The 23,919-nt window shown below is 40.8% G+C and overlaps 1 protein-coding gene across 12 annotated transcripts in view; it reads left to right on the top strand.

Moving 5' to 3' along the window:
• The window catches only part of astn1 (astrotactin 1), a 428,500-nt gene that overhangs the window by 392,250 nt on the left and 12,331 nt on the right, over nt 1-23,919 (top strand). For all 12 annotated transcript variants that reach the window (XM_034614559.1, XM_034614557.1, XM_034614568.1 and 9 more), the window contains 3 exons: nt 16,740-16,875; nt 19,143-19,243; nt 20,136-20,319. In XM_034614559.1, coding sequence (XP_034470450.1) covers nt 16,740-16,875; nt 19,143-19,243; nt 20,136-20,319 — 421 coding nt within the window. The remainder of the gene's footprint in view (nt 1-16,739; nt 16,876-19,142; nt 19,244-20,135; nt 20,320-23,919) is intronic.

The following is a 23,919-nucleotide window of genomic DNA, read 5'->3' on the forward strand; positions in this document are numbered from 1 at the left end:
ATGTTGAATTGAACAAAATACTGTACATATTCAAATATAAGCTAAGATTAGATTTTGTAGAATATTTGAGCAAACATTTGATAAAACATTAAAAACAATGACCCAAGACATGAAAGGTTTGTCCTTTCCAGCTGTGTAGTAGCATGTGGCTCTAAGGATGCCACTCAGTCACTTCACGGCTTTGGTCCAGGGTAACGTCATTTGACATTCTGCACAGATTCAAGGATACATGATGAATGGTGATAAGTTTGGTGATCACTTGACTTTTCATCTAGAACTAAAATCAGGTTTGCGCTTCCATCTGTCCAATCCAATACTTTGGGGTTTTGAGCAGTTAACGACAGCTGAACTGTGTTTGGTGCTAGTTAATGAGAAATACCATGGGATATGTTAAACAGAGACTTTGTCATTGAGAGAATGATGTCATGCTGACATTGTATGAGATGAGCTGACATAATGTTGAGCTCAAAACATTATTGTGCAGTACAACCTCAAAAGCTGCTGGTGTTGCTGTAGACTTAAATGATCAGAGTCTAAACTAGAAACAAAAAAATGGAATACCATTTTAACAGAGAAAACACAGCAATGCATGTTCTCCCACTGGTGTTGATTGAAAAGCATTCCCTGACAATAGAACGAGACACTGGATTTAACATGAGAGCTGAACAAATGATGGACAGTTAGAAAAGTTTCAAAATGTATACACCTACAATGCAATAGACCAGTGGCGAATATATGCGCTAGCCTCAGGGAGAGATACGGAGCGGGTCACAGAGGTCTAGTAAGACTGTTTCTTTTGTATTGGAAAAATTAACTAAGTGTGGTTGAAACCTATTTTATAGTTGAAGAGTAACTTTTTGCATACCTGTCTAAGACTCCATGACCTGAAATGTTTATGACCTGAAACCTGTATGACCTTTCTATATACCTGTTTGACCTTTCCATTACTTATTGACTGTCCAAAGAACCCAATGGAAATGTTTGCAAATCAGTTTCCTGTGCATTAATTCCTGTCTCAAACTGCGCCTACAGAACCAGTCTGAACTGGTTCTGAGAGACAGCCTTAGTCCTCCTATATAAGATCCTTGCATTTGACTGTTCTCCATCCTCACTCTGAGATCCCTGTGACTCTCTGTGTTGATCCTTTCTGCAGAAAGCCCCTATTAAAATACACGTAGATAACTTTGGTGTTTCCAGCCTCTTGTATTTCCAGATTTCCATCACAATTTGGTGTCAGAAGTGGGATCGCACGTCTGGATGCTTCTGGACTCGGTGTCTACGGTTGAGTGGCTTTCTTGGGAAAATAGTTTCCAACCTTAACCTCCCCAGTAGGACGGGTGAGATGCAGGGACCGAGACCCGAGCCCGGATCGTCTCAGCGCTGCGATCTATCTGGTGAGAATCTGAGATTTCAAGTGTAATTTATACCAGCAAACATAGTGTTACGGAGAAGTTGGTCTAAGGGGATTAGATCTCCAGACGGTTGAAAGCCAAGGTTTAGAAGAAACCTGGAAGGTAGACTGACGAGGTACCTTAAAGAGTTTTGTTGAGAGCACAACCACAGAAAAGGACATAATACTGAGTTGTATTTGCATTGTTGAAACAAAACTCCAAAAGCGCGCTATGTAGAGAACTTCTTTAAGGCACTATGTTGGTTAGGCAGGATATTTGAAGGTGTATTAAAAAAAAAAAAAAAAAGAGACAAATTGAGAAATTACCAGTGACCAAGTAAGTAAAAGGAAATTACTATTGATTATATTATATAGGGGATATGACAATATTTTGAGGATATTAATATTACTGAGTTTCCTATTTGCTCCTTACGAAAGCGTTTTGGAGATTGATTAAAGACTTAAGGTAACTAAAACTTAACATACATTTTTTAAATATGAGTAAAAGTAACAGTAAAGAAAAATTTGAAGATTTGAATAATGGAACTGATCTGAGTAGTCAGAATATGAACTTCATGTGGAGGAACTATGGTGACACAGCACTAAGTCTGATACAAGTGCGGACGCAAAAGAAGAGGATTTCAAGGAAGAAGGGGAGACGGCATGTGGAATGACGATCGGGACATTTGTTTTCACTGTGGAGAGAAGGGACATTGGGCAAAAAAATTGTCCAAGGAAACAGCAACCAGGCTGATTGAACCGAGGCGGGGATGGAGGAGAGGGAGGAACCAGCAACTTTGAACAGAGAACGAGGCCGTGAGGAACACTTCACACATCAAGAGGGTGAATGCACCACACCAACACAAACAATTATAGAAGTAAAAGATTTTTCAGAGAAGAAAGACAAACTACTGATAGGAACATATGTTAAATATCAATGAGATGTATATGCTAATATGCCAACGCACACACTTACAGTGCCAGGGAAAGAGATTATATTCCTTTAAAATTGAGGAGCAACACATTCTGTCATCAAGAATGATATGTTTGACACACCTTTTACGATGAATGGATGATTTGTTAGATCTGTGTAGATTCAGGAAGCACCGTGGTTAAAAAATTCACGACTCCCTTAATATGAGGTGATATTATAATATAATATAATATGAGGCATTACTGTAAAATTCAAGTGTTCATTTTTGCTATCCTCATGTTGTCCAATTAATTTGATGGGAAGAGATGTAATGTGTCTTTTGGATATTTTTATCGTTTCCACCCCATCAGGAGTCGTAGTGGTCCGAACGGCTGATCTGGATCCACCACAGATTTACACATGCATTAAGTATAATGCTGATTCACTGTTATATGCGTATGAATGGAAGCTCTGTTCATCTGTTGTCACATCAATCAACACTGATCTAGTGGATAAGGCACATTCAGTCACACTAGGAACAGACACCACGTGTATGCATCCAGAAGATTTACACTGCACTGCACACAAACACGAAGGGAGAGATGCATGTTTTGAAAAAGGATGGTTTAGAGAAAGTTGTGAAGAAAGTTGTGTGAAAGAAAATTTAACACTAAGTTGCATGTTCTGGAATGAACATAGATGTGCTGTTTCTGTAATTTTACTCAAACCAGAAAATAAGTCACCCTCTCAGTTCCTTCACAGATGTTCAGAGGATGCTTTCCTTTTTTGATGTTCCTGGTTCACACTCACATGTCTTGCTGTCAAAGCACAAAAATGATGAATGGCAAGACTTGGGACCGTGGATAAATAAAAAAATGTTTAATGCTGACATTTGGGAATAGACATCAGATCCTGTGGTTCAGTATAATCTAATTTTGAAAGTGTTTAGAAAATGATTTACATCTGTTGTTCACACATTCAGGAAAGTTTAACTGGTACCAGACACACATACAGACGCCCAATATGTATATTTACATTATACAAACAACATTTCAAGGGCTCAAGGTAATCATGATGTGGGTTTAATTTAAAAACAATGAAACCTGTGGTTATCACACCATAATCTGACAATATCCACTGAAACAGAAAGCCATCGATGGTATTACACCAGTTTTCAACTCTCTATTGAGGGCAGGTGTAATTGTTCCTTGCAAGGATTCACTAGTTCCGGTGAAGAATATTTTTGATAAATCACCACCTGATGATTGGCAATTCATCCAAGATTTTCAAGTTGTCAATGCCACAGTACAACAACGCGCTCCGTCTGTTTCAAATCCTGAAACAATCCTTTAGCAAGTTCAGCAGGATAGTAAATGGTTCTCATTTTTCAGCATTTAAATTGATAAAGACAGACAATACTGGTTTGCGTTTGAGTCTAACAGAGAAAGTTATACATTCACATGCCTTCGTCAAGGCTATTGTGAATCACCGACCATTTACAACCAGGCACTAAAAGAAAGCTTAAGATCATTAGAGATAACACCAGGAAGAGCACTTTTACAATATGTTGATAATGTAATGATTTGTGCTCCAACTAAAGAACAATGTGAAAAGGATTCTGTGGCTCAAATTAAAACATCTAGCTGCAGAAGGACATAAGGCAAGCCTGAAAAACTGCAGTTTGTAAAAGAACAAGTTTAATTTTTAGGGCATGTGATCACAGCAGAGGGCAAAACCTTCTCCCCCCAAGAGAGTAACGGCAATTTTAAATATTCCTAAACCTGTCACAAAGAAACAAGTGATGTCATTCCTGGGAATGTGCTTATATTGCAGATCATTTATTCCTAACTATGCTGTCCTCGAGGCGCCCCTCAGCGCAATCGCACACGGGCAAGGCCTACAAGCATATAGTAAAGTCATATGGGCTGATGACACAGAGAAAGCTTTCACTGACTTGAAACTGACCTTACAATTGACCCTGACTTTAGGACTACTGAACCCTGACCGACCTTTCCCACAGGCAGTTGACGAGAAGGGGGGCTACATGACATCAATGCTACTCCCAGACCATGGGGGCAAACAGAGACCTGTGGCATTTTTCTCAACGAAACTTGATCCTGTTGCTGCAGGACCTCCTTACTTGTCTTAGAGCTGTAGCAGCTTCAGATAACACTGTCATGGCATCCAAGGATTTAGTAGGATACTCCCCACTCACCCTGCTGATCCCAAATGCTGTGTCTATGATGCTATCGATAACATGCTGTTCTGTTGGAAATGCCTAACATCAGTGTGAAAAGATGTAATGTTCTAAACCCGGCTACTCTTCTTCCAACAGAAGGGGATGGTGAACAACACAACTGTGTAGTAACAATAACCGAAGTTTGTTTCCCCAGACCAGACTTACAGGAAACACCTTTGCAGAATCCAGACTTTGAACTGTTTGTGGATGGATCAGTATCTCGCAATTCAGACACAGGAGAAAATCAAGTTGGTTTCTCTGTGGTAACAGCACATGATACATTGATTGCACGACCACTCCCTGCTTCTCTGTCTGCACAAGCAGCAGAGCTCACTGATCTCATTGAAGCATGCAAATTGGCTAAGGGGAAAAGGGTGAAAATCTACATTGACAGTAGATATGCATTTGGTGTAGTACATCATTTTGCACGATTTGGAAACAGAGACAAACCAATTGTATATCATGCTCTAGAGTCTGAGATGCTTGATGCTATCCTCCTCCCCAAACAGGTTGCAGTATGTAAATGTGATGCTCACACTTCTAATATGACCCGGAGCGGATGCAACAGCAAGAGCAACTGCTCGCCAGCCACTACCTGCTTCACACATTCTCTTTCAGGTCGACTCAACCACCCCCACGGCTCACTTACAGGAACTCCAACTTACCGGACCGTACCAGAACCTGCTAACAACACGCATAGCAGTAGAGGTCGCTGAAATGACAACGTGGATTCCAGTCACTGCAAGAGAGTTCCAGGACCAGACCATCCACACACTGAATAAAGCCAGGCCTGTTTGGCCTTAGGGGAACTGTACTTTTCCTTCTATCAATAACTGTATTAGTTGTTTTCCCAATCATCTGAATATTGGGCCAGCTCCTCAGTCAGGTCTTTATGACTCCTTGCTTCCTTCTACAACCTTGTATCACCCCATTCAACGCGAGGGTGACACAGGATTGTAAATCTACCTGTCAGGATGCCTGTGTCCACAGCAACAGCAGTTTGCTTTCTTCAAGAATATTGTTGATGATGCATTTAGAATCCTTGTGAATTGATATATTGGATGTTTTACTGTAGTAGTGCATTCTCTTATGTTGTCATAAATGACAAAAAGGAGGGAAATGTATTGGAAAAATTAACTAAGTGTGGTTCAAACCTATTTTATAGTTGAAGAGTAACTTTTTGCATACCTGTCTAAGACTCCATGACCTGAAATGTTTATGACCTGAAACCTGTATGACCTTTCTATATACCTGTTTGACCTTTCCATTACTTATTGACTGTCCAAAGAACCCAATGGAAATGTATGCAAATCAGTTTCCTGTGCATTAATTCCTGTCTCAAACTGCGCCTACAGAACCAGTCTGAACTGGTTCTGAGAGACAGCCTTAGTCCTCCTATATACGATCCTTGCATTTGACTGTTCTCCATCCTCACTCTGAGATCCCTGTGACTCTCTGTGTTGATCCTTTCTGCAGAAAGCCCCTATTAAAATACACGTACATAACTTTGGTGTTTCCAGCCTCTTGTATTTCCAGATTTCCATCACACTTTTTAGCTCAATGAACCAGATTTTTTAGATTTTTATTATTTGTTTTCCTTAGTGCCAACCGACGTTGTCAGATATTACATTAGCAGATATTGCACAACTCCAATGTATAAAGCTCCAAAAGGCTGAACACAATGTTTTCATACTGTATATGTAGAACTTCCTAAACCCTGTAAACAGACTTTGATGTATATTGGCACACTAAACCCTTTGACATGCCAATAGTCATTGTAAGACGTGCACTGTGTCTGTGCTCTATTACATGACAAGTAATAGTACGAAAATGCAAAAGAGAGAGCTATATTTCATCGTACAGTGATTACTGGTCAGTGAAAACAAGGAGAGAGATCCATAAGAGTTTCCAGTTGTCCCTAACAGAAGGAAAGAATGGGTTGTAAACAGTAAGAAACAAAGGGGTATAATCAGGAAAGCACACCTTTACGTAACCGCCATCCTCTGTTAAATGAATCAATATCCATAAAAATTAGCCATCTTTCTATCATTATATGTCATTTGATGCTGAAAGAAGTGACTGGCCAAGCGGTCTTCACCATCATCTTCCGACCGTCAGCTAGGTGTAATATCATTGTTTTTCTAGTTTTGGTATTCCTGCTGTATTTCCCTATATTTTGTACTTGAGAACTAAATCCACAACAATTCATCAAGGCCCACAGTGTCAGTTCACAAGTTCATAAACTGGAAAATCTGCCTAATTTGAATGGCACACTGGGGATTGTGCTTCAGTAAGTACACTCAGAAAAAACAAACATTTGGAGCCAGTTGGTGTGAAAAGACACAGTTGCAGACATGCGTGAGACAAACGGCTGATAGACAGCCTAAAGCCTCCAGAAGCACTTAAAAATGTTGTCATTGTGAATTGTGCATTGCTCAATTTAGAGGGGGAATGACAGATTAAGAGAAAGTGAGAGGGAAAAGAAAGTAAGAAAGTGGAAATGTTGAGAGAAGCCAAAATCTTGACTTTCCCCATACAATCCACAAATAAAGGACTGGTATGTTGACATGCAGCTTTTTTTTAATGATATTATTTTCAAACTACACACTTGGTTACAAAGTATGAAGCCTTCAGACTTCAGTGTGTGTTATTGACTGTTGTATCTCCTTTTTGTCCAAGGTGTTTCATTCTTTCACTGACGTATTTGGCCAAATTTACGGTTGGCGTGCAAAGCTCTCTCATGGCAATTGCTATCCGTTTGGTCAGATGCATTTCTTTCAAATTATAAAACAATTTCTCGCCCCCGTGAAGATGTAATGTTCTATGAATTATGCTGCCGTGACGCAAATGGCAGCTGAGCTGCATGCATATCAAACTCAAATTGGGTGAAAACACGCACAGATTAGAGGGTTGTTCCTCCATCTCATTCACACGAGGCCGTTTTTTTAAATGATACCTTTAGGCAATCCCATCCTCTTCTGTCCAACTCATCATCCTTATCTTTCACCTCCTGTTCCTGCTGTTCAACAATTACTTCCTCACATCCAATGGGGTGCTGCTCCTAAGAGATTAGAGTCAACTCTCTCCATGTGGCCAGTCGTCATGATCTGGTAGTGGTTGTGACCAGCGTTTAAGTGCCAAGAAACAACAGTGAAGGGTTTGTGGGTGATCTGTTGCTGTTGCTGTGTTGCTGGTCTCTTTATTCAATGGGAAGGTAGACAACCAATCCCAGATGTTGTTTGTGAAAGGTTTCGCTGCCAATTTTGTGTGTATGTGTTTATGTGTGTGTGTGTGTGTGTGTTTGCGTGACTGCCAATTACAGCTAGTTACAAGGAAGCTGTCTACTTTAGCCGAAGTGGATGAAATCCCAGGCAACCCGTAGTGAAACCTGCTGCATTTAAGCTCAAGGGTTTACCTTTGTATGCAGCATCAGTGTTTGTGCATGATTGTGTGTGTGTGTGTGTGTGTGTGTGTGTGTGTGTGTGTGTGTGTGTGGCGTTGCTCTGTAAACGTCCCGTTTGCTCCCTCTCTCTGTCTCTCTCTCTCGCACCTCTCTCGGTTCATCAAGTTCATGATAGTTTCCTCTCTAAACCTGACTCCTGTTTTAGTGGAAGAGTGCTTTCATTGTGAGATATGGTGGAATCATAGTGTAAGAAAATAATTAGTTTGCCACTTGTATTCAAGTTTTGGACGAGCTAGCTACAACCTAGTTGCCATTTTGGTCTAATGAAGGTAGGACTTCATTCTACAATAGTTTTAGCTACTGAGTGTATTTCTATAACATTTTCATTGTAGTTTTGAGTGATACAAATTGCTTCCATGCCTCCAGGACTCGTATTGCATTTAAATTCCATGTTTTCCATAGCTCAAGCAAGAGTCACACAACTATATAAACTTTATTTAAAATACCGGTCATATTAGCTTTTTGCTAATGCTATTAAAATATAATGTGAAATATGCTTATTTGCTTACATTCTAAGGGTTGGATAAGAAGACTGATATCACCCTGTAGAGAGCTGGAGTAAGGATGTGATTAGCCTGGCTAAGCTTAGAGACTGGAGCAGCTACTCCAGCTGGTTTTGTCCAAAGACAAAGATCTTTATGTAATTATAATTATGTTGTCATCTATAGAATTGTCTGCAGAAAAGTAAACGTAAATGTACTTCTGCAGTATATGAGAGTATCTAATGTCTGATAGGCATTAAGAAGCCAGAGTAAAAGCATTGTCATCATTAAAACACCTGTCCTTTCGATTAAGAAGCTGAGAAAAACAGACACACACACACTCACACACACTCACAGGCACACTAAGGCTCCCAGCTTGCACAACTGAACTGACAACAGCAGGCAGAGCTTCAAAAGGTGAGACATCCCATAACTCACATCAGTCTCCTGGCAATCCTTGATTTTTCCAACCAATCATACGTTAAGAATGTTGAGGGTAAACAACTCCAGCTGAATGACAAGTTCCTCAGCGTTGTGGCTCTCCCACTCTAAAATTGGATCTCCACAATCTGTGTGGTGTGTGTCGTCTTATTTCTCTGCATATGGGACTTGGATTTACTCGGCGCAATATCAATCCATTTTTGGAAAAGACAAATAATTTGATCATGCCTTTGGTCCTAGTTGGTGTTGGGTCAGTGTAGGTAACACTCACTAATTGCATTTCCATCCTCGTGTTTTTCTGCTCAGTTTCAATTTGCACATGGAAAAAATAAAAAACATTGAAATTTCAGAAAACACAGCCCAACACAACACTGGGACAAAACAATACCACCTCCATGGTCAACTGTGGCTCAAAAAATACAGTCTACTGAAAATACAGACAGTGGGGACAGGCCAGCGGTCTCAGCAGGGAGGGAGGCCAGGAACTTAAGAGGCCACACAACAAATACACAGCCTGTCAACAAGCATTCGAGACAGATGTGCACCTCTCCAGGCAATGTGAGGATGTCACAAAACACAGCAGCACAATCTCATTCAGCTGACCAGAGACCAGGAGGACATGTTTCAGCCAGAAGCCCAATAGAAGTCAAATGAAGTTGGGAAAATACACTGAAATGAAAGTAGAACTTGTTAAGCAGAGGCTCAAACTGGGACATTAAAACACATACGCAAATGCATTCAGAACACAAGCCAGAAAGCTGGGGAAAGGAGACAGATATAACACCAACAAAGTACTCTATAAACCAGCAGAGCAGGAAAGTATTTTACATAGAAGTAAACAGAAGCTGGATTCTGATTTCTAGCTGGCAAAAAGGGGTTTTCAGCTGAGATGAGAAATGTCCACAACCTTGTTAAGGTTTTTTTAAATAAGCACTTGATAGCTACATACATGATATATTGCGAGTGCAGTGTTATAATAGCATGTCCAAAGAGTTTGTGGTGACCCATGTAGGAGACAAGAGCAGCATAGTTCATGCATTGCAGGGAATTGGCAGTAAGTGACAACTGGAAAGGATCTGAGGATCAGGGAAAACCAATTAGTTTGGCAAACAAAGCAATGTCTAATGCATTTTTGGCTTGGCTATCCCAATTTTGAAGAGGTATTGTCGATGCCACATGTGATTATTGATGACGTGGCTCCACTTTCTTACAATATCATTAAGTTTAGCCAAAATATTAGGGATACTAATGCTGCCATCTTGTGCTGAAAAAGTGATTTAGTGCTAGACTGCACAGTAGACGTTGGAGGATATAGGTCCCACCAAAACTTTCCCTCGACCAATTGCGAGCCAATCTCAGCCGTCAATCGTGACGTTTCACCTAGTTTTTGTAACATCAAATAAGCGAATAAAACCAAACTTACTGGAAAAATTTGAACTTGAATTTAAACACATCAGTGTGATAAGAACTACTTTGACAAAAAATATTTGAGAAAAATGTATTTGTGTGAATTGACTTTTTAGTCCGGCCCATGTCCCATCCACAAACTTGAGAGAGGCAGGGTTTCTTACCTATACTGATCAAAACCCTTTGGCCTCACTTTTGTGGAGCTGTCTTGTTGTCCATCTTTACATTCAGTCTATGATGTATAATGTACTTAGAGAATGAATTCCCCATTGCCTTTGTAAAAACAACACTTGGTTATCATTGTAGGTGGTAAGCTAGTTAGCTAATATGCTAATAGCTAATATTAATCCATTTTCTCTTGTGTTTTTGGTCTCGTAAATTCATAAAAAAAAAGACACAACTCCCAACTTTTCATATAAAAAGTATTGTTCTTGTTAAAGCGTCATTCACAATGCTTTGACGTGCAGAGCTTTGGTTGCTAAGCTATGATTGGGCAATCATGCTGTTTGGTTATTGGCTTTAATAAACAAATTACTAGTGCTGTTATTATTCATCATTTTTTCAAGATGTCACCCACAGCCAATTGGAGCCGGTCCAGAGCACTCAACTGCTGATCCACATCAAAGGCGTGAATTGGAAGTTCTTAGTCTAACTGTGGCATGCAAGAAAGTGAAATTTTATGGATGTTGTTCTGATTTTCAATTGATTTGACAGCCTGCGCTCACAAACAGATCTTTGCCTTTAACCGTAAATTTCAAAATAAGCAACATTTTATTTCAATTTCATGCTTTAAGTTCCACGTTCACAGTATCTCCCATGGTGGCTGCCGGAGATCTTTGATGCCCATCCACTATCAGGATAGAATTTCCTGCCGCGGCCAAATTTACTGATTTTTCTAAATCGAGAGATTTGCAGCATTTCCCAGTGGAACCTTTCAAAGTCTACCAATGTCATCTCAGGATAAGCCGGCTGGCCAGGGCTGTAGAAATGAAATGCAAGATTGTGTTCCTCAGATGGTGGGGAGTACAGCCTGTTCAAATATATTTTAGTACTTTTTGATAAATAAAAAGTGTGCTCATTTTTATTGCCAACAGTTGTCACTTCCAGGATGGCATAAATCATCAAACCTTCATTTTCTTTCTGATTCAAAATGTCATTTGGCTACTGCTTTGCCACAATTTGTAATCCCTTCACTATATTAAAGTCATATTTCTCTTTTATCACAAATTGTATCTGAATAAATGTTAAGCAGTGTAGATTATGTGGATTTTTACTGATAATTGCATTGTAAACCATGTTATGAGGAAAAATGACTTGTGGCTCACATTAATTCAAAGGTATTCTTGCTCGGTCAAAGTTGTTTCTCAGAAGTTTTATGAAACTATCAAGTGGATGTGGATTCATAATAAATTGGCGGGGGAGCTATTTTCAACCTGGGCTGAGATTCATAATGACAAAATGTCTCAGGAATCAAGCTGCAGATGAAATAATCAGGTGAGAAAGATACATGCAAATCCAAAAGGTCAGAATTCTTCACATACTGTTTTCTTAAGAATTTTCAAGTTCACTGTAACCCTCACAAACTGGCCAAGTCAGCAGCCATCAAGGGTGCACTTCTCATTCACTTCCAGAAGTCTTATTTATTAGCTGTATGTCAGCAATCAGCACACTAGAAAAACATTTTGTCTATGCGCTTTTTTCTCTACTTCTGTGGTGTTGAGTCATGTCCATAAATGCCATGGCAGCACACAGCGTTCAGTGTTAAACGTCCCCTTTGACTGAGATATTTGTTATAGTGGAATTAGGTGTGCTCCCTGCGCTGCTGGCCAGCAGGCCACCCACATCAAGCATTCCTCTCGGCATGACAGTGTATAGCGGGGTTCCTCAAACTATTTTTAACAGGCTGTGTGCTGCAGTTCTGCTGCTTTAGGCGGTTTATTGAGAAGGCTAGTAGGAAAGATTGGACGGATAAAAAAGTGGATGTGAGCACCTGAACCCACAAAGAAAAAATGTTATGTGTCTTAGTCCACCTCAGACTTTGGAGATCCAAAGGTTCAAAGTTATATTCCTGTTTTCAGACACTTGTATCTACACCAGTTCGGTGTTTTGATGGGCTTATTTTGTTGTGTTAGAGCTTAGTCTTATTAAAGCCTTCAAGGACATTTCATGCCAGCCTCCCCCTCCTCCTCCTCCTCCTCCTCCTGCACAACTTTACACCATGTGCGAAGGCAGTTTGAGAGTGGGAGCTGAAAGGGATGTGAATGTGTGAGAATGGATCATCCATCTGTACTTGGCTAACAATTTTCTAATCACAGTCCATTTGACACTGCCAAAGGCGAAGCATGTTCCTTGACATCAGTGTTTGAGGTGAAGTCAAATGTGCAATATGGTTCAGGAGAGCAATATAATGGTTTTTCTGGACAGATTTTCGAAAGGAAAGTTCCTGTTTATCCCAAGTTGGGGTCTCATGCTTTGGGCTTTTGGAAATCATTTTAGTAGACTTCGCTCAAAAAATTGATGCGATCTGGGAGCGCATCAACTTCGCTAAAATGAAGTCTGAAAGGGCGAGAAATATGAGCAGTTAGATGATCAGCCAGATTGTAACTAGCCAGGGGTTTATCCAGAATGTGTAAACCACTTCATTTGGAGACAACAAGTGCACATTATTTGTCTGCAATAATCCATCACTGCATGGAAAAATGTTTGTGCATATCTAGTTCAAGTAGTCGATCAAAGCTGAAGCAGAGGATTCAGGCTCTGACTGTGATTGATGTTTACAATAACTGTTTGGGTTATAAGTTGACCTTTTGCCTTTGTTATTCTTCTCCAAAATAGAGTCTAACACCAGGATTTATTCACAACCTTTCTGATAGTCTGACGGCCTGTAAGTTGTCTCTAGCACCATTGCCTTAGACAGAGTTTGGAGCTGACTTCGTACTGTCGTCTCTGCCTCAGCGGTGTAAGACTGGGGAACGCGCAGTGAATGCATTCTTATTTGTTCATTCCAGTCCTGCCAAGTCAACAGACACAGTTTCAGTTTTCTTTTCTTTTTTTTAGAGGACATTATTTATTTTTGGCTATCAGGATATAAGGTTTAAAAAAACTAAATGAAAGTGTTTCAGAAACAACTTACCAACCCTACCTTTAAGAATTGTAATTAAGGCTAAAGTATGATAAGACCTCAGTTTTGTTAAACCACAAAAATCTGAAATCTTACTCTGTAAAACTGTCCTCACAAACACACAAAGGCATTGGTCCTCAAGTTGTATGACTGGTTGGACAAGGACAGGTACTTTTTGTGCCATTGTTAATAGATGTTTTGCATTTTGATCAAAATACTTCTTTCCCCTTCATGTGATTTTTTTTTTGTATTTCTGCCACTGTCATGAGAATCATGGACATTTTATACTTGTTGAAATCAATGATAATCTTTTATTATTTTTGGTCATCAGATATTTGAAAAATGTTGTGAGCATTTTGTTTCAGTCAACACCAAGAATAATTGTTTATGGTGAACTGGTTTGTCGCTTTCTACTGCAGCTGGAAATTAAATGAAAAGGAAAACAAATTGCTCCCATGCTGCTTTCTCCAATTTGCTTCTAGTCCCAGACTGGACTGAAAATGAGCGAACATCAATCCCCATCACATCCGCACTGTTTAAAGCATTTAAATATGTTTGACTTAGCCTCACGAGGGCCTGCATTACGAGACATTTGTGGTAAACACGTTTGTTGCATTATAAAGTAGTTCATATATTCACTAATATTAACTCCATTTCTAATGTAGGGATGCTTGGACAGACCTTAAGGGCATTGGAAGATTGATGTTGGGTGCATTTTCCTATGTAGAACTCGACCCGCTCAGATATTCAGAGAATTACTCGACATACTGTGCTTTTAACCTGTCTGCTCCGCTGAGATTTCAAACACTGTTTCCTTTTTATATGCCTCCTTACACACGAGACAGATATTCCAACCGGCTTCGCAATTAATATGCTAAGTGCAAAGCCTCACAATGTCACTTTTCATTTGCGTCTCCAGCCCTGTTTATACCTTTCACTCGTGTGTCGGCCTCTGCGCTGGGTAAACACCTCGCTCTGACAGCTTCTACACACCTTTTTTTTTCATCCTCAGGCTTCCTCCGGGGCACTTGGCCTGCAGTTTAGCAGCTGGTGACACAAGCTGGGGTTGACAGGGAAGACGCAGATGACCACCTTAGAGCGCCCGTCACTCACACATGTGCATATTTACACACACACACACACACAGAGGCAGAGCTCTTGTAGAAGAAAGGCACAGGTGATCTCCGCTAGAGCATCCATCACTTCACACACACATACAGTGCAAATACACACAGACAGGCACTACTTGTGCAGAGGAGGGTCACAGATGACCACCTCAGAGCGCCCATCACTTCGCACACCTTTGCATACACACACAGTCTTGACTTTTCCGAGCGGAGGGTTTTTCCTCTTCACAGTGAAACACACACCCCGGTGGCCAAATGCCCTTTTGACGTACGCAGTGCCAGCTGGGAAAACATAACTGACTGCACGTGTCACCACCAGCCTGAGCTGCAGGAAGGGAGCCCAGAGCAGGGGGAGGTCACAGGGTTCCTTCCCTTTCATGTGCGAGGCTCAGGTGAATCCAGTGGCAAATCCAGAATGTGGCTAAAGACTATAAAAAGCTGGACTTCGTTTTTCATGCTTAGATAGATGGCAAAAAAACTTTATGGGGTGTAAAAAATGCCAGATTTTCAGCATGATAACACAAAAACTACTGGATGGATTATCACGAAACTTGTTGGACCGATGTGGAATGGGTCAGGGAAGCGCTCATAAAATGTTGGTGCAGACCTGGGTGAGGGGGCGGATCCAGGTCCGCCTAATCCAGGGTTTTCTTTGATTTCTCAGAGAATAATGGGAATAAGGATCTTGTTTAAGGGACTGATATTCATGATATATTATGTGTGTAATTTGGTGCAGATCTGAATAGAAATTCTGATCTAGTGAATTTATATGAGGTTTCATAAAGGGGGCTGGTTGGTGGAGGTATGTGCTCTACTGAGTGCCCTTCTAGTTTTATTGGTTTGTTTTGTTTTTTCGGTATGATTCTGATTTTCATTCGATACTATGTGTGTTAACACCGAAATAAAGAAAGTTGACAAGACTGAAAATAGTGCTTTACAAATAGTCCTTTTACCATTTATAATTGCATAAATGATTTATTTTGCATTTTTTTGCAATGCTGGAAGAAAAATAACCCCAACAATTCTCCTTCCAAGATTTCTTTTATAATCATGTTCCAATTGGAAACTTAAAAAAGAACACTGTGATTATATTTTGCACAGGACTATCTACTTTATTTTATTGGGCTTTTAAGGTTTTGATGCCTGCCTAATGTGAGGAATTGTTATATGTACAACCCAGGAGATGGCATCAGGATTGTTTTGGTCAGTACAGACAAGGATCTTGCAAAAAGTGGGAGAGATAAAACCAAGAGGTGGGAGAAAACTTTTAGCTGAAACGTTGGTGCTGTAAATCTCCTGTAGGAGGTGAAGAGAAGAGAGAATTATTTTCCGTCAACATCTTCTGCCAAGGTGCCCTTCAACATCCACAGTAAATTGGAAGACTGTGAATGGACAGCGTGTGTAGAGCTGCATCAGTGGGTCACAGAAACCCGCTGTTCTTTTTACATCGCTCAGAATGAAGTTCAACTGTGGTATTTCTTTCTCTGGGCAGGTCTGATCCAGAACCTGATGCCTTAACACCGGCATCTGATCAGTTTATCAATTAAATCTCATTGTTGCACATCGGGGAGACATTTTTACTAATGGTTGACACACTGACTGAATCTCTGCCTCAAGAAAGGGACAAAAAAAAAAAATCAACCCAGGTTTTGTCCTCACCACCAGCAGAACTCAGCGAAACAGCAATTGAAGTAGATGTAATGTACTTAGTGTGTCTTGTGGTAGAGCAAAGCAATGCTCATCTGTTTTGCATTTTGGTGAGATGTCTGTTTACAGAGCAGAGAGCCATGTCTAATGTTATTTTTATCAGCCCTTTCAAATAACAGACATGCGCCTGTGCTTCACATACTGTACGTCAGTTGCCCCGGGTGAAGTGTAGAGCGACTGTCCTCACCTTACTTCAGAGTAGTTTAAAAACTTGAATTTGCTAAATTGTCTGTTTGTTTTTTTAAAACAGTTGCCCAACCGTCTGATTTGGTAAACAGCAGAAACCTGATTCAAATGGCTAAATCACTATTTATTTTATGACAGATTCTTTTGCAACCCTGAGCTATTGATTCAATTAACCTCCAGTTGCATTTTCTTAAAATATGCATGAACCATTTTATGAAATTCTTCTCAATGGGAGCGTACCCCTGTCTTTTTCTCTGCTGCAGAAACCTTACTGAGCTTTGTGGACGACATCTTGTCTGGGGCCAGGTCTCCATGTGTGATGCTGGGGGACATCCCCAACCTGCTGTCCTCTTCAGTCAGTATGATCATTCGCTGCCTGGAACCTGACACCACGTACATGTAAGTTTCTCTTTTGTTTCTCCATCAACATGAGAACTAAACAACCTGATAATTGAACAAGCCACTGGACATCAGTCCAAATCTCTACTAATAGAAGTTTCTGTACTGTTGCTATATTTGTGTTGGTGCAGTCAGAAATGTCCCATTTTCACAATATACATAATATCCGTTCACTGTGGAAAAGTCACAAAAGGAATATTCATAGAACTTTTGAATGTACTTTCAATGGACACTATCATTAAACAATGCATTGCACAAATAAAATGAAGGAGCTCTTCAGAGCTTGAAAATGATCTTTTTTTTTTTTAAACTTGTTTTTCTCCTTGCGAAGTTTAAATGTCATTTCAAAGTCACAGGTTGATTGATGTCTCACACTGCACACATTTCATTTCCTGTCAGAAACCTGCCCGCTGTAAGTTCATCTCTTCCATCAGTACAAAAATAGTAGGTGTTACAGTGAAGGTCAGTTTTTGGTCTAGTATAAAGTGTTGTATAGATCACAGAAATAATAATTTGACTCTAGAATAATGTTTGTTCCCACAATGACATAAAAGTAAGACAAGAAAAAGGCCGATTTCATTCCATGCTAAATGGTTTGGTATATGAGTCTGCAGAGAAAAGAAGTTTAACAATGTGATTCAGTGAACAAGACGCTGTTCAAGCCCACACACACACACACACACACACACACACACACACACACACACACACACACACACACGCACACACGGACACACCGGATGCTCTCATACACATGCTGACACTTATCTCAACTACAGCTTGCCAGGAGTGAAGCCCGAGCAAGAGAGGAGGAAGAGAAAGGTAGCGTGGAGAAAGAAAAGCAGAAGACAGCGAAAGAAAGTTTTGAGGAGAGACAAAGAAAGAAAAGGAGGGAAGAGAAAGATCAAGAGCAAAACACAGATGGAAAGAGAGTATAAAGCAAATATAAAAAAAGGGGGGCAAGTGGCCCGAGGATAGAGCCTCTCCAAACAGTTTAGATGTATGTGGGCTGACTGAGTGGCTACACATGCCCTTTTCATACCAGCATCACTGGTGCTTCTGCTCTCTCTGTCCTGCCTGGCAGCCCATTCATCTCTGCGAGCTGAGGCCTCATCTCTCCCTGCAGAGCAGTGCACAGGCCTTTGGAGAGATAGTTTCGTATGTGTTAACAAAACATGAAACCCATAGTCTGCAACCGCATCTGAAGTCTTTTAAGATGTGTAACAATACTACACAATGCAGTACAGTACAGTACAGTACAATGCAATGCAATGCAATATATGCAATACTGTGCAATACTATACAAGACAATGCAATACAATACAATATATGCAATACAATACAAAACAATGTAATACAAGTAGTTACAAGACAATGCAATACAATACAATATATGCAATACAATACAAAACAATGTAATACAAGATAATACAATTTATGCAATACAATACAATACTGTACAATACTATATAAATACAAAACAGTATAATTCAATACAATACAATAAAATGCAATACTGTGCAATACAATACAATACAAGACAAGACAATACAATACAACTTTATTAATCCCGAAGCAATTTGGTTTAGGGCAATTACGAGAAAAATACTGACAAACACTCAAAGTGCAATTTCTTTAAAAGCTGTAATAAATAAATATATAGATAAATATATAGATCAATAGATATATAGATTCGATTGAAAATCAATATATTTCAAAACAGCTCAGTTTGAAAAGGTTGAAGTCTGAAGTCTGTAGCATGAACGTCTCTTTTGTCACAGACGCGTTCTCTTACCACCGTATGAGTGGCTGCCTCGTTCCTTGATGCTGCAGGACAATGCAAGATCCTGTGTGGCCACTAGGTGGGGATATCCCTTCAGTGACAGCTGATGATCTCTGTGGAGATGTGCCTGTCAGTGAAAGCTCTGTATTGATAACGCAGGCTCTCATCTCCGCCGAGGGGACTCTTCAAATTGAATTCACAGCAGCAGGAACCACAGGCAGCTGTCAGATGTTTGCTGCTGCTGATGTAATGTTGCTTCAGCAGATTCATCAAACTCCATCACCGCACATACAAGTGACTGGGTTTTTGTTTTGAAGAGAAATCCTTACTGAAAAACACTTTATCACTCACGATCATTGGATTTTTATTTATATTTGATATAACTCAGCCGTTTGTGTGTGTGTGTGTGTGTGTGTGTGTGTGTGTGTGTGTGTGTGTGTGTGTGTGTGTGTGTGTGTGTGTGTGTGTGTTTATATGTGTGAAGGTTCCGGCTGTGGGCAGTAGACAACACAGGGCGCCGTTCCAGTCCCAGTGAGGTCACCATCAAAACTCCGTGTCCAACTGTGGATGACGTCAAAGCTCAAGGTGAGGAAAGGGACGCAGACTAAAGTCGGAGGGGTGACTCATCTTTCAGTCCTGGTCGCAGGTGGCTCACAGAGATTCAATTTTGAGCATGGAACATACGCTTGAGGTGATAGTGATACAGGAAAGAAGAAAATGTCAACATATGCCACAGTTACTAACATGTTTTGCATGACAGATATGTTTCCATGATTCTTAAGGGAAATTGAATTGGTTACATGAATTTTCCTCATGTTTTAAATGACCAAATACAATATTGTTATATCTCATTTGAAGGCACAGTTTGTTGTTTGTCTGTTGCAGACATCATAAAATAACACAGTCATTAATGCATGTGCACTTCAACCTCCCAAAGTTGATTTTCAAGTAACAGGACAAACAGTGTTTACAGTAAGTGTATGCAAGTACCTCTCGCAATATAGTTATAAAAAAAACAATGGAAAGATTGACAATAGTTCTATTATTATCCCTTTATTTTTTATTGCAAAAAAAATGGGCCAGGAGAACCAGATGCCCATCAGGGAACTATGTTTCCTCTGGCTACAGGGCTGATTTACACTATTTATGGACATAAATTATGATGCAGAGTATTAGTGGACGGAAACATTCTCCACCCAGGGGAAGAAGCACATCAAGCCCAAACAGCGTCTCCAAAATAGCAGCAAGTATTGTCCTGTCCAAAGAAAGCTGAGTCAGTAACATTAGATCTTCTTCCTTCCTCTTCTCTGGAGGATTGTTCGGTATCCAGTAGCACCAACAGAGCAGTTCAGTTCAACACGAGTAAGCTGTTTACTGACATCCACCATTACTTCATACTCATCTGCAGCTTCCGTGATACCGCATGGAGTGAGCGTCGCTTAAAGTCGCTGACCTCTGATTATCTTTATCCTTCCAGAAATAGCCGACAAGATCTATAACCTGTTCAACGGCTACACCAGTGGGAAGGAGCAGCAGACGGCCTACAACACTCTGATGGACCTGGGCGCCCCCACGCTGCACCGCGTGCTCTACCACTACAACCAGCGCTACGAGAGCTTCGGTGAATTCACCTGGAGGTGCGAGGACGAGCTGGGACCCAGGTACAGTTATCGCTTTACGCTATTTGCTGCTCAGATTTGAACACTTAGATATTTTGCCCTCTTTTCTGTTCGGACGTGAACACAAAAATGACAACAAACGCTCAAACAAGCATTGCCAGGCCCAGATGTCAACTTGCTTATTGAGCTTATTCTCCGCTCAACTGGTACAACTGATTGTGAAATGGGATGTCTCTTGTGATGTAATGTCCAAATCCGACCCAAACCTTCACGTCGCAAGCAAACAACAATGTGATTTTATTCACTATCACAACTTTTAGTGAGGCATCTATAAGGGTAAAAAAGAAAAGTACAGGAAAAGTTGTTTTTAGGGTTAGGGGTTAGGTCCACACCTCGTTAGACTTACTGCTTTATGCCGTCCAAAAGACAAACTTTGTTTCACATCGTAGTAAATCTATTCCACCATCTGAGATCCACAATTACAGCAAGGGACACAGCGTTGGACCTGGACCTGGACCTGGACCTGGACCTGGACCCGGATGAGACACAGACAAACCGGAAACATCACACGTCACATTTTAGCAAACACGTCTCCGCCATTGTTGTTGTTCTCACTACACAAAGCAACAGTGGGTATGTGCTAAGAAGGCTATGATGAATTTTTGGTAAGTGGTTTGGTTGTGCACCTTCGCAGCAGGCCTCTTTGTTTGATGCTGCTGTAGATAAGAAAGGAAAATGACAAATACAGTGAGTCCGTTAGTGTTTCAGAAATACCCACATTCCTGATGTGTAAGCTCAGATCACAAATGTGCATTCCTTCAAGCAAATTGCTCATCAACTTTAGCTTTATGGCCAATTTGTCAGATGGTCGCAACATTATATCAAACCTTGTGGGTCTGTCCTGAATCAGACTTTGACATAATATACAATACATGATACATAAAACCAAAAGACTGCAGGGACGGGTTTGCCGCCCTCCTACTAACAAAATGTAATCTGTCGTACTGAACTTGTGCGATTGACATTGACGTTCACAGCCCGGCTGCAGGATTTAAGTGGCAACAAGAGTCTGGGTTGGATCACAGTTTAGTGTGAACACCACTTTCGAGTTTCGGCAGACGGTCCTTTCAAAATAAAATAAAACATACGAAATAGTCCCCAGCAATTTCAAATATGTTGGAAAGCCAGTACACTGATTTAGCTGTTTGCACTTCATAAAAATTAAACATATGGCAGATTTGGACGGGACTGAGGTTACAGATACGCTCCATTAGTGACTGCTTACCCCCTACCGCCTGTGACCAACTCCTCCAATACTAACAGTGATTTATAGAGCTCACTCAGAGTCCAGCTGTTTGTCGCAGACATATAATCAACTGTGCCAATCAATTCATAACTCAATAAATCATTAAAACTGCCTGTTGAGGCTTAAGTATAAAGAATTTTCAAAATTTCTCCTGTTCAATAAATCCGTTGAAAACAGCCAAAGCAACATTGGTTCGTCTTACATGTGTTTCCAAAAGGAAATTATTAAAAAAAAATGAAAGTATCTATTTGTGACCGATTTAAAAAGATTTATGTCTTCAGTAAGAATGAATGGGCTCAGGGCTGAGTGCTACAGACAGGTCAGAAGGTACTGAGAGATGGCCTAGCACATTGCTGGGGTTTATTTTCAATAGCAAAAAGATAGAATATCCCCAGTGGTATCGTATCACCGACTGACTGTTACTGTTCCTCTTACTAAAATGTTGCTGTTGAACTGACACACAATAACGTTACTATTGCTTGGTTTGACCGAGCATCAGCAGCGAACCACTGGAAGACAATTAAAGGTCTTTCCTATTACTTTTATAATTTGAAGAAGTAAGTGGGGAAGTACTCAAACATTTTACTGAAGTAAGATGAATGATAAGATAGACAAAAACCACCACTGACTAGAAATGAAAACAAATGGGGAAGTCATGTCATGTTACAGACACACAAATGTGACACATGTAACTGCACCTGCTTGCTAACCGATAATTGGATGTTAGCTATCACAAAGCATAAGCAGAAGGTTTTTTTGGGGGGGCTTTGATTATGATAAGGAAAGTGGAGCGAGGCAGGAAAGTTAGGGAAGAGAAATGTGAGGATATGCAGCAAAGGGATGATGGATTCAAACCTAAGGAGTCGAAGCTGAGCGAGCTTCACCTCACTGACATCAGCCGGGCTGTTTAGCAACGCACAGCCAGGGAGGCCCCCAAACTCAGGATAAGAGCCCATAATGTAATATTTGGCCTAGTAGTTCCCAAATAGAGCCATATGACTGATATGAACTTATGTTGTGAATGCTAAAGCAACCCGTAGCTCTGGTCTCGTCAACGAACTTCTTTTTCCATTTTATTCTTCTCTTCGCTGGCTCTTCCTCGGCTCTCTTTGACGCACTATATGCGCCCTCAAGCTTCCAAAGGTCGACTTTCTCTCTCTGCACATCGCTGCAGGTCCCTCCCAGTCAAACCCCATTCTGAACTCCACACATCTTTAAACCGGTACTATCTGTTTGCATGTGCCAGACTCACCATCTCTGTTGATTGGCTTGAACAGTGTCGGGTGGCTCAGTCCAAGCCACTTTTTTCTGTTTCCCGTTTACAAAGCCAGGGCTGTGCGTAAACACCAGGTTTTTCTTTTTCAACACACAAAGAACAGACAGCTACTGAACTGGGGAAAAAAAGTGTATTGGATTAGAATCAGCTGTTAACTCCACCGTTTACGCTCTAAAAAGCTACCAGACTTATTTACTTCTCTTTTCAGAACGTCACATCTCAACAATCGTACCCTGACCCTGCATTAGATCCAGTGTGTGAAAGGTGCTGCAATGGGGCCAATGCTGTCAAACGCTGCTTTCTCAACACAACACTAATGCATCCTCAACATGACCTGTGCACAAATACTCTCTTATTTACACAAACACCAGTTAAGGAGCCACCAACCTCTGAGGCCCTTAGCTGCTAAACGCTCCACTGTGTTCCCCCTGCCAGTCTTGAACTGTGTCTGGCTGTTTGTGTGCTGCTCAGAATGATACACATGACAGAGGGCCGCATTTGTATTCTTCTCTCCAAACAAAACCAAAACAAAAGGTAATCCTATCTCCCCAGAGAATTTCCTTCACACATTTCTTTTTACAAAGCGAGCTGTGATTTGTTTTCCGTATCGCCTTTATGTTTTTTTTCTTCCTCCAGCACCATTACAAACACATCCTACAACAGCTCACGCAGCCAAGTCTCCATGGTGCCAGCCCATTCAAAGCCCCGGCGGTGTCCAGCTCTTGTTTAGACTCTCAGAGGTGGGCAGATGTGCGGCTCGCGGCTTCTAAAGTGCTGCCTTTGATTGTGGTCTGTTGTTTCTGTGAGTCGTTGTGAGGGGAATTCATTCAAACAGACTGAGAAGCCGAGCGAGCTTAACCTTCCACGACTTCAACGAGGTCACTTAGCAACGCACAGCCAGGGAGGCCCCTGAATTCCCCCCCCAAACTCGGGATAAGCACCCGTAATGTTAAATTGTGGCTTAATGTTTTATAAATAGAGCCATGTGTCCGATATAAAATAAACTTTAAAACGGCAGTCTGTGGTGTGCGCTTTCACTTTGGCAGGTGAAACTGATTAG

Source organism: Hippoglossus hippoglossus, chromosome 17 (genome assembly GCF_009819705.1).
Source record: "Hippoglossus hippoglossus isolate fHipHip1 chromosome 17, fHipHip1.pri, whole genome shotgun sequence".
Lineage (NCBI taxonomy): Eukaryota > Metazoa > Chordata > Actinopteri > Pleuronectiformes > Pleuronectidae > Hippoglossus > Hippoglossus hippoglossus.